At 42.7% G+C, this 22,993-nt stretch overlaps 1 protein-coding gene across 1 annotated transcript; it reads right to left on the reverse strand.

Moving 5' to 3' along the window:
• Window positions 1-608: 608 nt before the first annotated feature.
• On the reverse strand, window positions 609-22,283 carry LOC117519484 (cytosolic phospholipase A2-like). Its single transcript, XM_034180814.1, has 7 exons — window positions 21,966-22,283; window positions 13,631-13,718; window positions 11,131-11,212; window positions 8,628-8,776; window positions 6,444-6,557; window positions 5,189-5,226; window positions 609-984 (listed from the first exon to the last, which is right to left on the reverse strand). Exons 2-7 carry the CDS (start codon window positions 13,646-13,648, stop codon window positions 672-674), a joined length of 714 nt encoding a protein of 237 aa, XP_034036705.1. The 5' UTR covers window positions 13,649-13,718; window positions 21,966-22,283; the 3' UTR covers window positions 609-671.
• Window positions 22,284-22,993: the final 710 nt, after the last annotated feature.

A 22,993-nucleotide genomic window follows, 5' to 3' on the forward strand; every position in this document is an offset into this window, starting at 1 on the left:
GCACTGTACACACAACATAACCATAAAATATATACAAAACTATTACTAACCATATAAAAGTTTTGATTTGGATCAAAACTTTTTTGATCATGACTCAGGTTGTCGCTGACTGGCTTGGTTCAGTGCTTAAAATGTTTCATATCATGATTTTTTTTTAAATGTCAAGGGAAAAAAATGAATGGGATTTTTACTTGGGGAATGGGCCCCTTAAAAACGTTGGCAGTCGCTGTTGAGCTCTATTCTAAATACGTGTTACATTATGGGTCTCTGAAAAACTCCATAATTTTCAAGGTGGAACTCAAAATTCAAAAATTGTTCATGGACTGGCACTGGCCTATTTGGCTGATTTAGGTAAACCCTATGTACCGACCCGGGCTTTGCGTTCACAGGATGCAGGACTGCTCTGTGTCCCAAGGGTGAGGACAAAGTCTGCGGGACAGTGAGCCTTCTCGTACCATGCTCCTGTTTTGTGGAATGCTCTCCCAGCCTCAGTGAGACATTCGGATTCTGTGGAGACTTTTAAGAAAGACTGAAGACACATCTTTTTACCCAGTCCTATACTAGCATCTTTTTTTAAATTCTTTTAATTTCTTTTACTCTTTATCGTGTTTTTTTTTTTTTTTTTTTTTTTTTTTTTTTTTACTTTTAATTGTGCTTTTGATGTTTTAATTTTATTTTACATTGTCTTTAAACTCTTTTGTGCGAGACGCCTTGAGGCGACGTTGTTGCGAATTGGCGTGATATAAATAGAAAAAAAATTGAAATTGATGGAGAAAAAAGTGATTCTTGTCGAAATGAATGAATGGAAGAAAAAAAAATACAGGTTTGAGTTTTCCCACCTCTTCTGGTGAGCTGGGGAGGAAGCGAGGCTTTTCCATGTGTAACAGCTTCTTGATGGCCAGCATCACTCGTTCTCTGCGATCGTGTCTGAACTGCTTCTCTTTGTCACACAGGGCCAGGCTGAACCGCAGGTCCAGTTTAGTACTGCAGGTACAAACAATGCAAACATCATAAAACATGAAGTAAATTCTCTTTACCCTTTTGTTTCTGAGACATGACGCGCTCTCTTAACTGATCATGAAACCTGGATGATACACAGTGAAACTGTTCATCTTTACGTGTGATAAGATATGTATTCAGGTGAACCAATCTCGTAGACATATAGGTATTTACAGAATAACTGTCATGGCCTCTCCCTTTTTACTCACCTTTCTTTAGAAATTCTTGGCAGGTTCTAAAACTCCCACTCACCTCTGCACAGTCACACCATGGCCACTGTGTTTGTTTTCCACCTGATATTAACTTACAACAATGTCCTATTATTAACAACACACTTAGTTGTATATTCTAATTTTACCTTCTGTGCAGCATCAGGTGAATTCCTACAACTCAACATGTGACTGATTTTTTTTTTTCACAATTACCAAGACTTCCTTGTCAGATAAGAGCTTTCAAGGTGATCTCATACAGTTATTGTTGTGTGTTGGGGGGTTTGGCTGGACATTTTGGTGTTGTTTTCTTTTCTTTGCTCTCCAGGTGGTATGCAAACTGGTTTTTGTCTGTGGAGAAGGTGCTGGCAGAAGAATCCTTCACCCTCATCAATATTATTGGCTGCACTTGTGGAGGATGTCCACGTGCAGGCCTAATGACTCGCAGCACCTGTGGATGATGCTCACGTGCGGACTTAAGGACTTTCAGCTGAAGCAGATAATGAGATGGCGTTCTGCATTTAAGCCATGAGTGGTTCAAGCAGAATTGCCAGGAACTCGACCTTGTGACGTTCGTTTGTGAGACGCTGAGGACCGCGCCTGGGTTTGACACATCGTGCCTGTGAAGGAGGACGGGTGAGGGACACATGCTGTCAGCACACATCAGAGGTGACTGATTGTCTGAATAAGTGTTAATAGTAATTTGGTATTTTGTTACGCAGTATATTTGAACATTCATGAGAATAGTGCAGCTCGCTTCTCACGGCCGTGGCGTACGGACTGATGATCCTCCACCTGTTGTGAGAAGCTGCTCATTTACATAAAGCTTAAAATCAGACCTGAATGTGTTGCTGATAGTGTGTGCCTTTGAAGGATATTAGTTGTAGTGGCTGACTTACCTCACCTCTTCTATCCTTCACAGAGTCAGTTTGTTGTGTCCACCTGGGGGGTGTTTGGCAGTGAACTTGAGTCCAGAAGCGCCGGGCTTCAATCCCTTTGGGTGCTGGAGAGCGCGCCGTCCTTCACTCCGCCAGACAAACACACTTTTATGTTGTACACAATTATTGCACGAAAGGGAAATAAATGTTTTGTTTTTGGAACCGCTTTCTGGTTATTTAGCGCTGGGTTCAGTCAGACGCAGGTCCGCTCCTCAACCCGCGTCGGCACATAACAGTAGTTCCCGGCCATTCCAAAATGGACCCAGCGGCAGAAGCGGTTCCTCTTGCTGAAAAAGTTCAAGAATACTTGGAGAAGATATGGGAGCAATTACGGCCTCTTGTAAATCAAATTAAACAAACAGATGCTCGCACTACGGAGCTTGCAGTGCAAGCCGTTCCGCTTCCTGCTGCTCCAGCTGCGGCACTATCGATACCGTTGCAGATAACTCCGTCACCCAGAGATTCGGCTTCCTTCTCTTCTGATGGTAGCCGTGTCTCATATGTGACAAATTTGCTCCGAGGTGACGCCTTAGCTTGGGTCACTGCATTGCGTTGTGGAGTAATGACTCTCCATTGTTAGGATCCTTAAGTATATCTCCAGGTGTTCTTGGACAGGCACAATAATGGACACACAAAAAAAACAAAAAAAAAAACATAATTAGTTATTTGGGCTGTTTTTGTTTTTTTTTGTAAGGGGTTATAAATTGTTTGGGTGTTTAGAGGCGGTTCTGGTGGAGGTGAACGACTGGCGGTTCGGAGCTCGGCTGGACTCAGCCAATCGTTGGTTTTTATCATTTGAACTTAGGTATTTTCTGTTTGGGATTGGGTAATTTTGTTTTGTTGTTTTTTATTTCCCTGCTTCCCTAACCCCAACCTCACTTGCCCTAAGACCGTTCGTCTTGTGGGTTGTGGGGTGGTGCAGGTTGGTCACGCTGAGTTTCTCATAGAAGACCTCTGCACCTAGGGGGGGGGTTGTCAGGGGCATTTTTTTGGGTTTGGTTAGGGCCCGGTTCCACTCCAGCCTCGGTGGGCCTTTGACCGTTCGTCATTGGTCTTACCGGGGTGTGGTGCAGCGGAAACATACCTCAGTCGGAGGGGTGGGCCGATCTGTTGCCGTTCGCCATTTCGGTAGTTCCGCCCCTCCCGATAGGCTGGTGGTATGGTAGGGTAGGGGCACCGGACGTATTTCCGGTTTTCCGCTGCGCTTCGGGGTTGGGACCGGGTTAGTTTTTCCTGTTTCCTTCCCCGGCTTAGTAATTTTGTGCCTTTCGCCAAAATGGAGCTAACGACTGGCTCTGGGAGTGATCTGGGGTCTTTCGGGGTGCTGGGGGAGGTAACAGGGTTTTCCAGTTGTTTTATTTACCCCCGGGGTGTTTTAATGAAGTCCGCCGGGGGTTGGATTTTTGTGTTTTTATGCTTCATTACAGGTTCCACCTCCAGGGTTGATGGGACGGTCCTCTGGGGGGGAATTGATTGTGGTGCCGACTAACCAAGTGTGGTCGGGTCTGGGGTTCCTGGGTTGTGGGGTGGGGGCCTCCTGGGGTTGATGGTACGGTCCTCTGGGGGGCGCTGCTCCTCCATGTAAACCTGGGGACCTCTGTAGGATTCCGGCTTTGGTTGTCTCTCCTGGAACTGGCGGTAAAGGTCTTCTGGGGGGGGGGGGGGGGGGGGGGGGGGGTTTGGGCTCTGCATATCGTTCTGGGGGGGGGGGGGGTGGTTGTTTTTTTTCTTTGTGAATTTGTGTTTGTATTGTGTTGTTGGGGCTGTGTTGGGTTTTTGCATTTGGGGGTTTTTTTTTCTTCCCGGGGTTGGATGGGACGGTCCCCTGGGGAGGTTTTGGGTGGGTTTTGTGTTTTTCTTGTATGTTGGGTTGTATATGGGTCTTTTTTTGGGGTTTTGTTGATGCCAGCCGGCCTTCCAGCCACGGTGCCCTGTCCTGCTGTCTGCTGTGGACCTTGGGAGCGTTACGCCGTCTGCTTGCTGTTATGGACCCCAGAGGGAGGTGCTGTTCTCGGGCCTGGTCTGTTCGGTCGCCGGGAGGCTTCCCGTTGATGGGGGGGGTACTGTTGTGTGTTGGGGGGTTTGGCTGGATGTTTTTGTGTTGTTTTCTTTTCTTTGCTCTCCAGGTGGTATGCAAACTGGTTTTTGTCTGTGGAGAAGGTGCTGGCAGAAGAATCCTTCACCCTCATCAACATTATTGGCTGCACTTGTGGAGGATGTCCACGTGCAGGCCTAATGACTCGCAGCACCTGTGGATGATGCTCACGTGCGGACTTAAGGACTTTCAGCTGAAGCAGATAATTAGATGGCGTTCTGCATTTAAGCCATGAGTGGTTCAAGCAGAATTGCCGGGAACTCGACCTTGTGACGTTCGTTTGTGAGACGCTGAGGACCGCGTCTGGGTTTGACACATCGTGCCTGTGAAGGAGGACGGGTGAGGGACACATGCTGTCAGCACACATCAGAGGTGATTGATTGTCTGAATAAGTGTTAATAGTAATTTGGTATTTTGTTACGCAGTATATTTGAACATTGATGAGAATAGTGCAGCTCGCTTCTCACGGCCGTGGCGTGCGGACTGATGATCCTCCACCTGTTGTGAGAAGCTGCTCATTTACATAAAGCTTAAAATCAGACCTGAATGTGTTGCTGATAGTGTGTGCCTTTGAAGGATATTAGTTGTAGCGGTTGACTTACCTCACCTCTTCTATTCTTCACAGAGTCAGTTTGTTGTGTCCACCTGGGGGGTGTTTGGCGGTGAACTTGAGTCCAGAAGCGCCGGGCTTCGATCCCTTTGGGCGCTGGAGAGCGCGCCGTCCTTCACTCCGCCAGACAAACGCACTTTTATGTTGTACACAATTATTGCACGAAAGGGAAATAAATGTTTTGTTTTTGGAACCGCTTTCTGGTTATTTAGCGCTGGGTTCAGTCAGACGCAGGTCCGCTCCTCAACCCGCGTCGGCACATAACAGTTATTGGTACAACCTAACACTAAAATAAAATTATAATAATTAAAGAGGTGGGTTTGAAAGGAATACTCACCAGATCTCCAGGGACATCTCTAAATACACTTTGGTTGCCTGTAAAAGTAATGGAATATGTAGTTATTGTAGTAAAGCAGTTGTCGGTTATGATGCATTCAGGAAGAGTAAAATGACTGCCTTTCTGTAGAGTTTTTTCCATTTGAATCAGAAATTCAAAGCACTTTACAATGATGCTTCACATTCACCCATATAGTCAGGGACGCTGCCATGCACTGCGCTCAACTGCAAGCTGGAAGCAATTGGCGTATTAAAGACCTCACCCATGGGACCCTAGCGATTTTCAGTCTGGCGAGGAATTCTAATTTTTGACAGTCGGTTATAGTGTCTGAAACTGGCCAAACTGGCCAAATTTGCTGTTGGCAGATACAGATATGAATGTCATCTCATTATAATGAATGAATGAATTAATAAATAAGTTTATTTTGGTACAAGAAAAAAAAAGAGAAACTATTCAGTTCAAAACAAAACTGATTTCTCAGTTAACCTAAATAACTGAAAGGGTGTAGGTAGAAGCAAAAGCTTATATACACCTACACAGTAAATTCTACAGAGTAAGATATACTCTGCCAGGATAACATCTGGTCTCAGTCCAAATAGAGTTAAATATACTCTATCACAGTGCTAAATCAATTCTATCACAGTGTAAAATCAACTCTATCATGCTGTGAATGACTCTTATTGGAGTTGGAAAATCTGATTTCACAAGACAGTAGGGCTGATTTCACTCTGTAATAGAGTTTATTTAACTCTATTTGGACTAGGACCAAATGTTATCCTGGCAGAGTAGATTTTACTCTGCAAAATTTACTATGTGCCCCTTAATATTTTGGATCCCAGTGCCACCCATATTAAAACATATGACCACCACATGCCTTAGTATCCATTGCACCATCAGTGTATCTCATGTCATCAAGCTACCTGCTAACTAGTGTTAACCTGGTGCTAATGGTGCTAACATATAAATTAAATTTTACTAATATTTTGCTAAACAGATTTCTTAGATGGTCCATTAGTCCTATTAACTGCTCAGCAAGTTATATGATCTCAGATATTTGTAATAAAATACTCAGAAAGGACAAACTCGAATCCACCAGGTCAAGTGTGGACTTGTACTGTCCACACACACTTTAGGATAATTTCCGCTGCACCATTATATAAAATGAGGGGGGAAATGGTATGTTTTATGCATCTTTTCTTCCATTTGTCAATGTAATTCAAATTGACATGTTTAATGTCCATGACGAGTCTCTTACTTTGCCGATGCGGAAAGCCTCCATCTTTTTCTGGCCCACACTGAGTTTGGAGATTTCAAAGGAAGCCGTCCCAAGAGTCTCATCCATCACATAATTGGCGTCCATTAATGTTATCTAATTGGAATAAACATCAATAGTTCTCAGTGAAATAGAGCAACACTTTTGTTATTCCAGGACATTAACAGCCAGTCAAGTAATGAAATAAACATTATCTTTTTAATAAGTTAAACAACTAGCAGCCATAAATAAATCTTTACTCCAAAAATATCTGTTTTGCCATAAGTGACCCTAATGGATCTCGTTGATTTTGTTCATACTATCTGTGTTGAATACTTTAAATGTATGAAGGAGTTGTATTTTTGTTTCTCTTTCACTATCTGTATGTTTGCCTATCTGTTTGTTTATATGTATGTGTGTTTGTTCATCAGCAGGATATCTAAAAAATACTTTTAATTGTTGTTGTTTTAAATGATGGAAAACTAGACCCTGGGCCAAGAAAGAAGCCATTAAATTTTCATGTAAATATGGATCAATGACAAGATCCTGCCGTTGAGCTTTGATTCTGATGCCGCCATTGATCTTTAATCTTGATTAGAGTATCAAAGCAATCAGGAATTAGAACAGGGATCACCAACCCTGTTCCTGGGGACCACATTCCCTGTATGTTTTCCATCTGTCCCTATTCCATCCACCCACAGCAAATTAACAAAGTCAGGTGTGCCCAGCCAATCAAGAACTGGCAAATGCCCGAGTTAATTAATCAGGTGTGAGTAGAGCAGGTCGACATGGAGAACATGCAGGGCAGGTGATCTCCTAGAACAGGGTTGTAGAGCCCCAAATTGTAATTTCAGCATCAGAGGTCAGCTGTCAAGATAAGTGATCATGATCAAAGGTCAGAACTCAGGATCAAAAATCAATGTTCAGGTTCAAAGATCAGGGCCAAGGATGAGGATTTGAGAACCAATATTATGATCAAAGATGAAGTTCCAGTTACAAAAATGACTAGTCAGAATGAAAGATCATTAATCAGGTTCACAGATGAGGAAGCCCTATATAGGCCCTCAAGTCTGTTGGCACTGGTGCTTATCTCCAAATTCCAGAGAATGAAGCAGGTGAAAGTCTATGATTCCACCTCAACAGGATGCCAGTCCAACAAACGTTAATTCCCAGCCAAAAGTGGTACCTATTTACTGCTAGATTTATGAAAGACAATATGTTAGAAAAGTTCATGGTGTCAAAGCTCTGTCAAGTATATTTACCATTATAACTGTCTTAGTAATTGATTGAACAATGCCATGGAAGAGGAAGTGTACACAGGGCACAGATAAGATTGATGAGGCGTTCAACAGTGCATGATGAGCAAGAAGGAAATGACTATTTTGTCTGATTGTCTTATGCTATGTGATGAGAGGAGACAATGTTTCATCCATGTATAATATACGATCAAGGAACGGACTTTTGAGAGTGACTGTCTTATACTATCAAATGATTAACTGAATGGACTTTGTAACACATTGGGACTGTATATAAGTGGCATGAAAACTGAATGTACTCATATTTGTCTTTCATACGTTGCACTCTGTATGACATCTACCTTTAAAGCTTTAAATGAAGAAAGAGCTTAGAAACTGAAACCTGTTTCCCCCGGTGTCTCATTTGTGGTCTGTGTCAGTGTTTTTAGGTAATTTTCCTAACACATTGCAAGATGCCATGTCCAAGGACACAGACAAGTAGCATGACTGGGACTCAGTTGAAGGCCCACACATCACTAGTCCAACTGCTTTCCTGACTGAGCTACCTGTTCGACACACATACTAGCTTCACAGACAGGCCATCAGGATCAAAGATCAATATCACAGGTCAGCATTCAGAAACAAAAGTGAGACATCAGGGTTAAATTCACAATCGGGTAAAAGGTGGATGTTGAGAATTCCACGATTGTCTGTCCACTACTTTACTTTGTTCCACATCCGCATAGTGACCTGAACCAAAATAAATTTAAAAACGATAGTGAACTGGATCTGGTGAACAAAAATGTGGTTTTGGACAGAGATGATCCACTAATTTGGACTATGTTTTGAGACTTAAATATAAGGGGACTATGGGTTCCCACAGGAGGAATGCACTCTGAGTGCCCCGTTAGGTAGTAGATGGAAGTACACTAGAAAACTCAAGTATCCTCACCTTCAGGACGTTCTGCTGGTTTGGGTCTAAGATGAAGTGAAAGGTCTCGTTCCATTTTGGGTTGATGTCGTTGTCGATGTGTCGGGTCTTCTTCCTGCTCTCTGGGGCCGTGGGAATGAAGAGCTCCACATATGGATCTGGGGTGTCCACTGCAGAGACACAATGCACCGATCAGGTTTCTTCTGTCTGGATTCAGATTATGGGATGTAAACTATATACCAGTATATATAAAACTATACGAGGTCTGTTAGAAAAGTATCCAACCTTTTTATTTTTTTCAAAAACCATATGGATTTGAATCACGTGTGATTACATCAGGCAATCTTGAACCTTCGTGCGCATGCGTGAGTTTTTTCACGCCTGTCGGTTGCGTCATTCGCTTGTGAGCAGACTTTGTGTGAGCACTGGTCAGCCCCTCTCGTCGGATTTTTATTGCAAATAAATGTCTGAATGATTTGGAGCTTTGCTGCATCAATTTTTTTGTGAGAGACCTCCAGGTGGACACTGTTCGGAAAATTAATATGGCTTTCAGGGACGATTTTATGGGGATTACACAGATTAAGGAGTGATCCAGACAGTTTAAAGACCGCCCACAACTGCTGAGAGCGCGGCGCACTCCGAGCGCCAATCGACAGGCTCAAACCCCACTGAAACAACCAGATAATTTCCAACGTGAAGGCTTTGTTGATCCGGGACGTCGTCTGACTTTCACAAAAAGGCAGAAGGCGTGGACATCAGCATTTTTTTGGCACATTCTACTGTTACAGGAGTTTTTTTCATGGAAAGAAAAGCGGAGGGACGCACCACGGAGCCGTTCATTACGCAGCACAAAACCACCTCCGTGTTGGTCTCACAGGACGGCTTTCAGGTGGATTTCAGACGGCTGTCGGTTGCTTTTCAGTCGTGTGATTATCCGAGAAATTGAGCATGAGCTGGACATGCCCCAACATGTCCTGTGAGGCTTCATCACGGCGTTGCTTTGCGCCATCCGGCTCCACCGCGATGCGCGGAATTCCGCTCCACTTTCCATGACAAAAACTCCTGTAACAGTGGAATGTGCCGTTCATTTCAAAACTGGACGCTGTCTTGATCCGGTATGTCATCTTACTAGCACAGAATTGTGAAAAGACGTGGACATCAGCACTTTTTCAGCACATTGAGACAGACGTGCGGAGGAGTTCCGTGCATCGCGGTGGAGCCGCATGGCACAAAGCAACGCCTGAAAAGCAACCGACAACCGTCTGAAATCCACCTGAAAGCCATCCTATGAGACCAACATGGAGGTGGTTTTGAGCCGCGTAATGAACGGCTCCGTGGCGCGTCCCTCCGCTTTTCTTTCCATGAAAAAAACTCCTGTAACAGTGGAATGTGCCGAAAAAGTGCTGATGTCCACGCCTTCTGCCTTTTTGTGAAAGTCAGATGACGTCCCGGATCAACAAAGCCTTCACGTTGGAAATGATCTGGTTGTTTCAGTGGGGTTTGAGCCTGTCAATCGGCGCTCGGACCGCGGCGTGCTCTCAGCAGTTGTGGGCGGTCTTTAAACCGTCTGGATCACTCCTTAATCTGTGTAATCCCCATAAAATCGTCCCTGAAAGCCATATTAATTTTCGGAACGGTGTCCACCTGGAGGTCTCTCACAGTTTCTGGAAAAAAAATTGATGCAGCAAAGCTCCAAATCGTTCAGACATTTATTCGCAATAAAAAAAACGACGAGAGGGGTGGACCACTGCTCACACAAAGCCTGCTCACAGGCGAATGACGCAACCGACAGGCGTGAAAAAACTCATGCATGCACACGAAGGTTCAAGCTTGGCTGATGCAATCACACATGATTCAAATCCATATGGTTTTTGAAAAAAATAAAAAACTCAACCTCACAAAAGAAACATTCTGGGTATGTTGCTATCATAGACGTCTGCACGCTTTAAAGCAACAAATATTTTTCTGAAGCCACTTCATTCTGTGCTTTGTACACGCTTCAAAACAATAAACCACGCTCTGAAGTATTTCCTTAAATTTGTGTTTTGGGTGCGTTGAAACAGTGGACCATTTTCTGACATAATTGTTTTGCTTAGTGTTGAGCTTTTTGAAACAGTTTCTGAACCAACAAATTGATTTGGTTCAAAAGGTCTTGTTTATATCATCAGTATTTGTGTAGTAACTGGGGAAGGTGTGTGTGTTGGGGGGGGGAGTAACCTGAACAACCCCCCTGCAGCTACACCTTTGGAGTAAATTTTCATACTTTAAAAAGAAACACAAACTGGATGCTGTGGCAGAAAAAAAAAAAACAAAATGTATTTGCATAGTACCCAAGAAACTATTCAGTTAGGATCCGTATCGTCTGACCAGTAAATATTTGTTTTCATGACCAATGTAAAATAATTTTACTTGTAAATTAACATATACTTTACCTGACTGAGTCCCACACAGCATTGATCTGGCTTCTTCTCAATGCTCACTTTTAACACAGGTAAAATAAAACATGTAACGTATTTGGACTCACACAGGTCACCCAGCGCTCCCTTGGTGACACGCTCAGCTTGAACTACCGTCACTGTGAATTTGTGTGAAAACTGTTGCTCCACCTGCAAAGCAAAATTTGTTCAGTTTGGTTCAGATTCAAAAACAAATTTTACAACAGTAAATTCACATTCATTCTAAGAAAGGAAATGTTATATTCACCGAATCGAGTTATGTCAGCTATTTGTTTAAATGGTAAAAGCTAATTATAACAAACTGTAAGGAGACATAACTAGATTATGCAAATCACTGTTCTTTTTAGAGTGTTAGCCATGAATACTCATAATTCTTGGGAAATTAAACTGATTAAGACTCCTGCTAAAAATGATTTAAAAAAATGCACTTCTTATTATAACAGGGGAGCTCGATTTGGGTCCCTCGGGCCACATCTGGACCACCTTCTTTTTGTTTTGGTGGACCACAGCAAGTGGCAAGGTCTCTGAAAATGAACAAATAACCAATTAAGCAGATTAAAAACTCAAATCTTGGTCGGGGTCAACTGCAGTTGATCTGGTATGGATCCACATGTTGATTTGCCTCTAGTTTTTCTGATGGAGTTGCACATGTGTAAGGAGATCAGGGCACAAGTAGCCTTCGAGGTGATCGTCTAGTGGTTCAGCAGTGGGCTGGAGACCAGAGGATCCTCGATTCAAACCACTGCCAGACTGGAAAGTCACTAAGGGCCCTTGGGAAAGGTCCTTAACCACCCCAGATGTTCCCGGTGTACAGTTGAGCGCCTTGCATAGCAGCACCCTGACATCAGTGTGTGTGAATGGGTGAATGCAAGGCATCATTGTAAAGCAGTTTGATTTTCAGATTCAGATGGAAAAGTGTGATATAAATGCAGTCCATTTATCATTCTTGACCTTCTTGCTATTAGGCAAGAGTACTACGGCTGCACCACCGTGACAAAATAATACACAAAATTATAATATAATGTACTTGTACGTATGTACTTCACGACATCAACATTTAGGTTTGACCCATGGCCCATCGGTTTTGCAGCCCTTAAAAATAAAGAATTAGTGCACCTCGACTTGAAGTACTATCCCCATGCATGTTGTGGTTGCCCTTTGTCCTTGCCCTGTCTGTCCCTGTCTGTTGTTTGTCTGTTTTCCCTCCAGGTGGCAGAGTCGAGGAGCACCTGCAACTCATCATCTCCTCGCACCTGAGGCTCATGAGCTCCTGATCAGGAGCGGGTTACTTAAACCCCGGCTTTGAGCTCAGTTTTTGCCAGATTCCTTCATGACCTTGCCTACATCAGATTCTCAGTCTGCATGGGCAGATACTACTTTGAGATACCGTTACTTCGACTCTGATGCTTCCATGCGCTCTGTCTTCTGAGAGATTCACTGAGATGCTTCTGTGCAACGTCTGAGCTTCCTGCAGCTCCCCTCAAAGATAATCTGGTATGAACTGTTATGCAGAACTACTAAGAACTTCCAAGTCATTCCTGAAGCCAAGTCAAGCTTAACTGAACTGCGTCATAAGACACACCGCTGCTGACCTCTGTGAACAATTCCTGAACTGTGAACATTCCTGCATTCAGTTATGCTGTGAACATTCTGTTGTTAAAGGCTTCCAGTGTTATGAGTGCAATCACTCACCATTGTTCTCCTCATTTCTCAGACCGTTCCTCCATCCTCAGCTCTGAGCGTCCCACCTGGCTCCGGTTCCAGTACCACACCCCTGGGTTTTATCCCACTCACTAACTCTCAAGCATGGCTCCGTGTGCACTGCAGCTCCTGGCTTTCCACCGCTACAAGCAAGCCCTGTCTCTGCTCTGCAGGCACCAGCTCCAGCTTCAGCACTATTTACTCCTTTGGTAATCCATTATTGTAAATAAATCTCCTTTTGTTCACTCCTGTCTCATCCTTGCTCCCAGCATTTGAGTCTATCACCTGAGCCATTCCGGTCTTGTCCAGACCCCTAACCACAACAATGCATATATAAACATAGGCATGGCTATGCATATATTACATATCATATATATATATATTGACCCCTACCTGGCTGCCGATTAAAAATTCAAGTGGATACCCTGCCTTTTCAAAAGGGCAATGTCTAAGGTGTTGTTGTGCCATATTTGATGCTTGCATCACCATTTGAAAGACTTTTTCACTTATCCGCTGCAGTATAAAGACTCACAGATGTTTTAAAAAAACAGTACCACTGACATCATACTTCTCTGTGCTGCCTAAAAAAACATCCTCACATTAACTCTTGTCACACTCTTATTTGCAAACTTGCAGTGATAAAAAACACAACCTTGATAAATCTTCCGGAAAGCTTTTGGTTTGACCCAGTAACGCCCAAACTCAGCAGAAGTGAGTGAGAAGTGCATTCCAAAGCATTTTCACTTCAGTTTTACAGTTGACTTAAAACAAAACTGAGCATGACAGACTAAATTGTGCCTAAACAACTAGAATCTCTTCACTTCTGTGACGGTGCACACAGGATTAAAGCTGCACATTAATACTCACAATGATATTAGAAGCCATTATAAGTCGTCAGGACAGAACTTCTCAACAAAGTCTTTGTAGAATCAAGAAGACATCTCAATGTAGTATCCTGCACAATGACACAAATGTGAGAAATGTGAGTGCATTTACAGTTTTTAACATTTTACACAAGAAAATGCACTTCAGAAAGGTAGGACATTAAAATGAAATGCACTTGAGTCTTTGACACAAATGATAATAATAAATGTATTTATAAATACTGTAATAAATACAGCCACATCTTGTCTATGGCTGATGCTAAGACCCTGATTCATGCATTTTTCTCTTCTAGATTGGACTACTGCAATGTTCTGTTTTCTGGTTTACTATAGCCCAGCATTAGGGCTCTCCAAATGGTTCAAAATGCTGCTGCCAGACATTTGACAGAAAGCAGAAAGTTTGACCACATTACACCCATTTTGGCATCTCTTCACTGGCTTCCTGTCCCAGTGTGATCAGATTTTAAGGTTCTGCTACTAGTCTATAAAATTGTTCACGGACTGGCACCTCCCTACCTAGCTGACCTAATTAAACCTTACGTACCGCCCCGGGCTTTGCGTTATCAGGGTGCAAGACTACTTTGTGTCCCTAGGGTGAATAAGAAGTCTGTGGGTCACAGACCTTTCTCTTATCATGCCCCTGTTCTGTGGAATGATCTCCCTGCATCAATAAAACAGTAAGATTCTATAGAAACTTTCAAGTCCAGTCTTATGATGCACTTATTTTCCCTTTCGTATGGCTAGCATACTGGCATAGTATGGTACTATGCTTCCTACCCTTTTAAATTAATTTCATTAGTAAATGAAGCGGGCTGCGGCCTCAACTTTATCTAAAGTCTGGGGCTTTTAGTGAAGCTTAGAGCTTAGTGGCCGGCGATCACCTTAGTATTTCTTCTGTTTTTCTTGTTGCTTAATGCTGACAAATTATACCTTATTTGTTGTCTTTCTGCTGCCTGATTCTGTTTTTTTTTATTCTTTCTCTGCTTGTGGTACGGCTCCATCCAGAAGTGGGAGTGGATATCTTCTTCTGCAAGCCTCCCGTCCTGGACACCAGCATGGACTCCCACAATTTCCTCAGTATTTGTATTGTCAAGTAGCATGGCCCAAGCAGAGGGTCAACTCTTTGAGTCTGGTCTGCTTGAAGTTTCTTCCTCAAATCATCAGAGGGAGTTTTTCCTTACCACTGTCGCCTGTGTGCTTGCTCTAGGGGTTGTAAGGTTAGACCTTATTTGTGTGAAGCACCTTGAGGCAACTTTGTTGTGATCTGGTGTTATATAAATGAAATAAATTGAACTGAATTTAAATTAAAGCATGTTAAATGAATAAAAACCAACAATAGATTAATGTACTTTTCATAATGCCAACATGAACTGCCGTGAGACTGGGTTGTCTAAAATATACATCAAATGGGGTTTTCAATGTTAAATTTAAATGGCCCCAGAATCTGTAATCTGGATCAGATCCGGACCAAACTTTGTCAGTCGATAAAGGATACCATCCTATATAACCGCTCTCAAATATGAAAGACATGGAATGTATTAAATAAAGCAATCAGACTGAAATCTAAACACAAACAGCTACCAAATTATTTTATTGAGAATGATTTTGTGTATATCAACAGCAAAAATATTGCTAATGAATTTAACTTGTTTCTTTTTAACAAATATTGGAGCTAATATTGCAAATTCATTGAATGCAATTAACCAAAAGAAAACATCTGAAATGGGAAGTAGAATAATGCAGTTTATGTTTATGGGGAAGTCAGTGAACAGGAAGTCTTATCTATTTTAAGGGAATGTAAAAGTAAAACATTTACAGACAGTGATGGACTAGATATGACAATTATTAAAGCAACCACTGACTGTATTGTTAAACTGCTGACCTTCATTTGTAATCTTTCCATAAAAACTGGTGTTTTTCCAGAGAAATGAAAGTTGCCAAAGTAATCGCTATCTTCAAAAATGGGCATGAACACAAATTTCGCAGCTCTCACAGTTTTCTAAAGTTTTTGAAAAATGGTTCACTCAAAAACTAACCAATTTTTTAGAGAAACATTGTAAATTAATTAGCGAAAAACTATGGATTCAGATCTCAATGATCTTAGCACTTATAGAATTGGTTGAAAATAATTATAGCTGCAATTGAAAGAAAAGCTCAATTGTCTGTCTGAACTGTACTGAAGATCCTCTGTAGTTTTTCTTCTGTAGTTTTTTTTCTTCTGCACTTTGTCCAGGGACGCTCGTGGGCACCCAGGGACCCTCACAGTATGTGGGTACCCACGATGGTCCCTGGACAAAGTGCTGAAGTCCCAGAAAACAAAGAGACCAGATAGACAGGAGATGGAGACAAGAAGAAGAGGAGTGTCTCTCCTTTATTTAGCAGGAGTAGGGGAAAAACTACAGAGGATCTTCAGACAGCACAAAATCCCAGTTTACTTTAAACCGGTTAACACCTTGAGACAGAAAGTTCACCCTAAGGACAGGATCCCTAGTTACAAACAGAGCAATGTAGTGTATTATATCAGATGTCAGGAAAACTGTAATGAACACTACATAGGTGAGACTAAGCAACCTTTACACAAAAGGCTATACCAGCACCGCAGAGAGGGCGCAAATGGACCTCAGTCTGCAGTTCATCTCCACCTGAAAGACACTAACCACACGTTTGAGGACAAGGAAGTTAAAATCTTAGCCAGAGAGAAGAAATGGTTTGAGAGAGGTGTCAAGGAAGCATTCTATGTGAAACAGTTGAAACCCAGCCTTAACTGGGGAGGGGGTCTGAGACACGCTTTGTCCCCTGTTTACAATGGGGTACTCAGGTCAAAGCAGTTTCAGTCTTTTGTTCATGGTAATGAGTCATTCACGTCATCAAGAGAGTCGTCAAGGGAGCCATCAGGAGAGGCTTCCGTCCCATCATTAGGAGGGACAGCTGCCCTGTCATTAGAAGTGCTAACTAGAGCACAATAGGTGCTAATTAGAGCTATTGTTTAGTCACTAGCCTATAGCAGTCGGCCTCCCGGTAGGAGGGGTCTGGTTAGGTTTAAAAAAACTCCAGCTTTTGTTGGCTTCTGTTTATTCTTCTCTACAAGAGTCAAGACAGAAGTCAGACTACCAGAGCAAGAATTTTAGCTGATGAAGCTTTTGCGATTTGAAGCGAAACTTCCTCGCGTCAAGCAACCCAGTCCAGTCGAAGATTCAAGCTTCTCTACTATAGATGGCTACTTTCGATAGGGCTGGTGGCCAAGTGGTTAATGTGCTTGGTTTCAGTGCAGAAGTTTCCGGGTTCAAATCCCACCCCTGCCACATTTGTCCATGTAATGTGGAGTTGCGTCAGGAAGGGCATCCGGCGTAAAACCTGTGCCAATTCAACATGCAGATCCACCTTGGATTTGCTGTGGCGACCCCAAGTGCAAACAAGGGAGCAGCCGAAGGGACTTACTTACTAGATGGCTACTTTCGATAGGTGGATCTTTTGCCTGCCTGGGTGGTTCCTAGTGTGGTGGATGCTGTGAAGCGTGGCATTGAGGCATGCTCCTGGACCTGGACTTGGCCTGCATGTGGGAGTGATTATTTAGTTGTCAAGTAAGCCCTATATAGGCCCAGAGGCCCATTGGTCCACGGTGGCTCAGCAGCCAGCATTCTTGTATCACAGAAAGAAGGTCTAGGATTCAATTCCCTGCATGCCCAGTTCCTTGTAAGGACTTTGCATGTTATCCCCATGTCTGTGTGGGTTTCCTCTGGGTACTCTGGTTTCCTCCCACTATCAAAAACATGCTCCTTAGGTTTTGCTTTTTTCTCTGCCCTTGACCAAGGCAGTGTTTCTGCTGGTCCCCGGGCGCCGGACTGTGGCTACCCACTTCTCCTAGTAGTGGGATTATGTCTAACGGTAATTAGGATGGGTTACATGTAGATGTCAACCATATGTCAACCATAAAGGCCCTTCTTCCCTTCTTTGGTGCAAGTGCTTACCTCCGGATTCTTTAGCATGAAGCCGTTGAGAGTCTAGAAAGTCCCTGGACTGGACACCAGTTCGATACAGGCTACTTACCCAGACAGGCAGCGTGAACAAAATTTGAACCCAAGCCTACATAATGGCAGGTCACTAAGATACCTGCATATATATTTAGTCGTGGGACAATGCAGTTTTTAGTAAATTTCAGGTGCCTGCTGCTACATACATTTTATAAATTCACACAAACAATACACAACAGATAAAAGTAACAATAACAATTATATAGTTCATCCTTTCAGCTTCTCCTTTTTACTTGGGGTCACCACAGCAGATCCACTACAGACCTGCACCCTTCCTGACGCAACTCTACATTACACAGAGAATGGGCTTGAACTGTGAACCTTCTGTTTTGGAAGCAACTGTACTGACCACTTGGTCACCAGGCTGCCCTAACAGTAGCTACTGTCATTTTTAAAACAAAAATTGCTACCCACCTGACAAGACACACATTTAAATGGAGAGAGTCCGGGATGATGTATACCCACTGCAACATGAAAATCTATGCAGCTTAACAACAAATGACTTAGTCAAGAGAGAGCAAAGTTACTGCAGTTAAAAAACACTTTTATTCTATTAAACTGTGCCAGCAGCATTCTTAAAATACTTGGCTTTGAAATTCACAGACCGCGAGGGTAAACACTCCGAAGCAGAAAAGTTCCGACAGAACCTAACAAACACACAACATTTGCATGTGTACTTGTGTTTGGCTGCAGATGCATCATAAAGTGTGCATGTGCTGTTTGTGCAAATGTTATTTTTGGATGCATTACGCCTGCATTATGAGTGAAAAATTTACGTACTGCATGTGTGCGGTGCAGTCGCACATCAAGGTCAGTGAGGCTCTTGTGCTTAGCAAAGCGTGTCATTACTGAGGGGACGGCAAGCACGTAGAGTCTGAACGTTCACAGCGCTGGTCACGTAGCGTGAGCCATAGTCCAACTTCTCACAATGAGTGTCGTTTGTTAGTGTGTGCTGACACAGCACCATCTACACAACTCAAAATCTTCACATCAATACACAGTGAATGAGGAACCAAGTGAATCATTCCAGTCAGTCAACGCAGCAAAAACTCTAATGAGGCGGTTGTGGATGTGATATTCTCGTCCACCTTGGTACCTTGGTTGTGATGGGAGGTGCACTGTAAACCTGACAGTGCTAAATTAACACTGCAGTGAATGAAAAACGTCCCATTCAGAATAGTGTTAAAACAGCTCTATTACAGATTTAAATTGAGCTGATAAACACTAATAGATTACTAGTAGTAGTAGTAGTAGTAGTAGCTGTAGAGTACTAGTAGAGTAGTAGAGTTGGAATCCAAGCAGAAAATGGCAGCTCACTTGAGGATCAAGGTTCAGATATTTGGGATCTTGGGTAAGCAAGAGTGAGTAAAGGTGCCCTGACACTTGCACAACTTTGAGCCGCGTACTTGCACACATTTCCTCATGAAGATCCCACCCGCTGTGTTCCCAGTTGGACGCCGTGCTTTGTTACACTGGACGCTGCGCTTTGTGCGCTGTATGCTGCATATATAAAATAATTATTTCGTAGCGGATTAATCATTTTCTCACAGAGTTGGCTGTTGAAAACGCCTCTAATCAGGTTCGGAATCACAGAGGAGACCATTTCATCTGCAGTTTTTTTCTCTCCCTCTCATGCGCACCATGAGGTGAACACATTTGAAACTGCCTAAAAGGTAATTATATGTAATGTTTATATTGTAATAGCTTGGTAAAACAGTTGCAAGGTTCATTCCGCCTTATAAGTAGCTGTAAAATTATGTTTATGGTAGATTTAACATCTTGTTATAATCCTTCAGATGAGTTGTGCTGTGATGCGGTGCACTGACGCAATCACTCGCACTCGCAGTATTTTTAATTGTTTGTGCAATGTTCACATGAAGTCCACATGATTAATGCATGATGGAGATTCTGAACATTTCAAAATTTTCTTTGCGCACTTGCATGAAGCCACATACAGTTTGCAATGGTTTACAATGGTTTGCAATGAGTTTACTCTCCTGCCAGCCCAGTCATGTTTTTTTTTTTTTTTTTTTGTGCTCCCGTGATGAATTGAGTCAAATGTTCGTGACAGGATTTTTTTTAACTCACTATTCCTAACCCTACTCCTACCCCCAACCCTAACCTTAACCATAACCTAATGTTACTCTTCCCCCCCACCCTAACCTTAACCACCCCGACCCCCCCACCCCCTGCTTCACTTTTAATTTCTTGCAGCCATCACGGAATGAATTAGAATGAATTTGTGCTGCCATGATGAAAATGAGGCGCTTTTCGTCACAATTTCAAACCAATGGATTAATGTACATTTCATGCTGCTGAATCACAACTTGCTGTGAGACCAGGTTGCTCCTGCACAGCAGAGTGCGTGCAAGTGTGCGGATCAAAGTTGTGCAAGTGTCAAAGCACCTTAAAACAATAAAGTAAAATAAAAAAAGCTTTGGTATGCAAAGCCTGTAACAAGCTTAAACTAGAGACATTCATCACAAAATGCCCCGCGCGCAGTATTATTTTCCATGCAAAGTGCATTAACATGTACTTGTATGGGGTGGGTATTTGGTTGAAGCCTTATGTGTTTGATGTAAACTGGGATATACAATGAAAAAAATTGGAGATTGGCATAATATTTATTTAGAGGATGTGACAAACAGTGAGTGACCATAAAAAGTCGGTCATGGTCGCCAGCCTTCAAAACAAATGCAACCACTGGTGACCAAAGGACACCAGTCTTCGAACCCATGCGAAGTACTCCTCCAAGGCATGTACCCACCAAATATGAAGTTTCTGCGAGCAATAGGTGCAAATCTACGTTGCAGCGAAGGAGTTGACAGTTGTGACCACTGGTGACCTTGAAAAGTAGGTCAAGGTCACCGGCCTTGGAACCCATGTGAAGTACTCCTCCAAGGCATGTACCCACCAAATATGAAGTTTTTGCGAGCAATAGGTGCCGAGCTACGTTGCGGCAAACGAATTGCAGACGGACAACTCAGATGCTAAATGCCCCGCCTCGCAGCGCAAGTGCTGCGCAGGGCATAAAAAAGGTGTATTATTCAGCACTTCCCAGATCAATACATCAAGCAAGGTGAAAAAGTATTGGACGGCTGCTACACCAGAATGGTACATGAACACTGTACTGTACTGTGTTCATGTACAGTGTACTCTTAACATCTTGATTTAACACTATTTTGAAATGGACCATGTACACCTCCTTACAGTGTTAATTCCCTCTTCTTGAACAATGCACATTTTGCAAAGTATAATTAACTCTGCAGGGAGTACATTTGGGCCCACTCTAAAAAGCTTTTTTGGGCTGAAATCAACTCTAGATTGGAACAAAAGACTGTAATTGATTTAACACTATGATGCAGCAGATTTAACATGACAAAATCTCAAATGAATAAAAAAAAAAGGGGGGGGGGGGAGTTGGATATTAGTTTTGTTTTGTCTCTCTGGCACTCAAAAACCCAACAACAGTCAAGCCACGACCATATAAAAACGTCAGAGGAAACAATGATCACAAAATGACTCATTGGATGAACTCAGTGCAGGATTTCCATCTAATAATCAATATATGTAGCCCCAACTCAAAAAAAAAAAAAAAATCCATGCAAGACAATTTAATTAAATTTAGTTGGGACTACATATATTTATTCGATGGAAATGCAATCCAATGAGTCAGTTTTTGAGTGCATCATGTCCAGAAACAACAGTATGATCATTTGATTACAAATAGAACTCATACTTGATCTCTCTTTGTGCATATGATCCATTACAAAGAAATACACAACATAATGCAAATGCATTATAAAGACGTTCTGCTTAAAATGCAGATGTATGATGATTATGATATTAAAATGTAACAGTCTCAGTTTGATTTGGCATGGGTGGTTTGTTGCGCGTGGTTTTCTCTGCTCCTTATTGACTGGACAGATGTGCAACAAGGTGGCATGATGAGTGTGTGCCATAAGGACGGAGTACAAAGTAAAGATACTACAGCTGCTGCAATAATATTATCTTATTTGTGTTATTTAAGGTGGATCTGTCTGCTGCAGACTGATTCCTCCGTGCGAAAAGCACTGATCTGCCCATCATGTACAAACAAACTTCAGGTTCGATTCATTCAGTGATCTCTGAAGTGAAAGTTAGTTTCCTCGTCTGCGTAAATTCAGCAGCTCGAAGACGCGCAGCCGCCGGACGCGCGCCTGGCGCTGGTTCATCTCGATCCACATTCATCTTCAGGCCTATTGACCAGCAAATCTACAGCGAACTTTTAAAAGAAAGGCAACGTACCTGAGCAGGAAGGTGCGATCAACTCACAAAGTCTGAAAACTGTGCCATGCTGATCGAGAGTCGGCAGCAGAAGAGCGTCGCTGGAGGAGGTGCTACAGTTCGTCCGTGCGCTGCGCACAGCAGACAGCGCGCCACAACAAGCACGAAAAATACAAGTCGACGAAAAACACGAGAGAAGATGCACAAAGTACTCGACAGGCAACACGGATTGGCGATATTTCGCGCAGGAATCAATCACACAGTGATTGCGGTGCGTCTACACTTTTCCAAACGCGCACCACCAGTACGCACAGCTGTCCACCAGACGGCGCAAAAAGAAAAAACAAAAAAAAAAACCAGGAGCTTTTGGACGTGACGCAGCTTTGACGTCTCACTTTGGACGCAAGAAAAAGCTAAAAATTTCCTTTCATTCACTTCGATGAGTTCGGTTCCGCTGCGGGTTCTATGACAAACACTTTGGGATTCATGTTTTTTTTTAAGCCTGGCGCAGTTACAAATGTTTCATTTTTTATCATATTCCCAAAAAAAGTCCTATAGAAAGTATGGAGTCATTACAAACACACGAACGCATGATGACTGACTCATTAGAGAAGTGACCTTTGTATACTTTTGATTTCAACTAATCTATTTAGTTTATCGCGGGGTTGTTGGTGCTGTTGTTGTTGTTGTTATTATTATTATTATTATTAATTTCTTTGTAAAAATTATTTTTAAATTCACATGCAATCCATTATATATATATATATATATATATATCAAATCCCACCCCTGCCACATTTCTCCATGTAATGTGGAGTTGCGTCAGGAAGGGCATCCGGCACCTGCGCCAATTCAACGTGCAGATCCACCTTGGATTTGCTGTGGCGACCCCGAGTGCAAACAAGGGAGCAGCCGAAGGGACTTACTTCCTATATATATAGTGTCTGTGTGTGCATTATATGGGATTCGGTTTATTTGGCAATAAAAGTACATGTTCACAAAAAATACATAAAACAATGTAGAAATTAAATCTGTTCACATCAAGGGAG

This window comes from Thalassophryne amazonica, chromosome 10 (genome assembly GCF_902500255.1).
Source record: "Thalassophryne amazonica chromosome 10, fThaAma1.1, whole genome shotgun sequence".
Lineage (NCBI taxonomy): Eukaryota > Metazoa > Chordata > Actinopteri > Batrachoidiformes > Batrachoididae > Thalassophryne > Thalassophryne amazonica.

Coding starts and splice junctions, on each gene's coding strand:
- LOC117519484 (XM_034180814.1), bottom strand. Junction 6,558..8,627: donor ACCAGCAGAACGTCCTGAAG/GTGAGGATACTT, acceptor TATTCCAATTAG/ATAACATTAATGGACGCCAA. Junction 985..5,188: donor GAGATGTCCCTGGAGATCTG/GTGAGTATTCCT, acceptor TTGTACCTGCAG/TACTAAACTGGACCTGCGGT.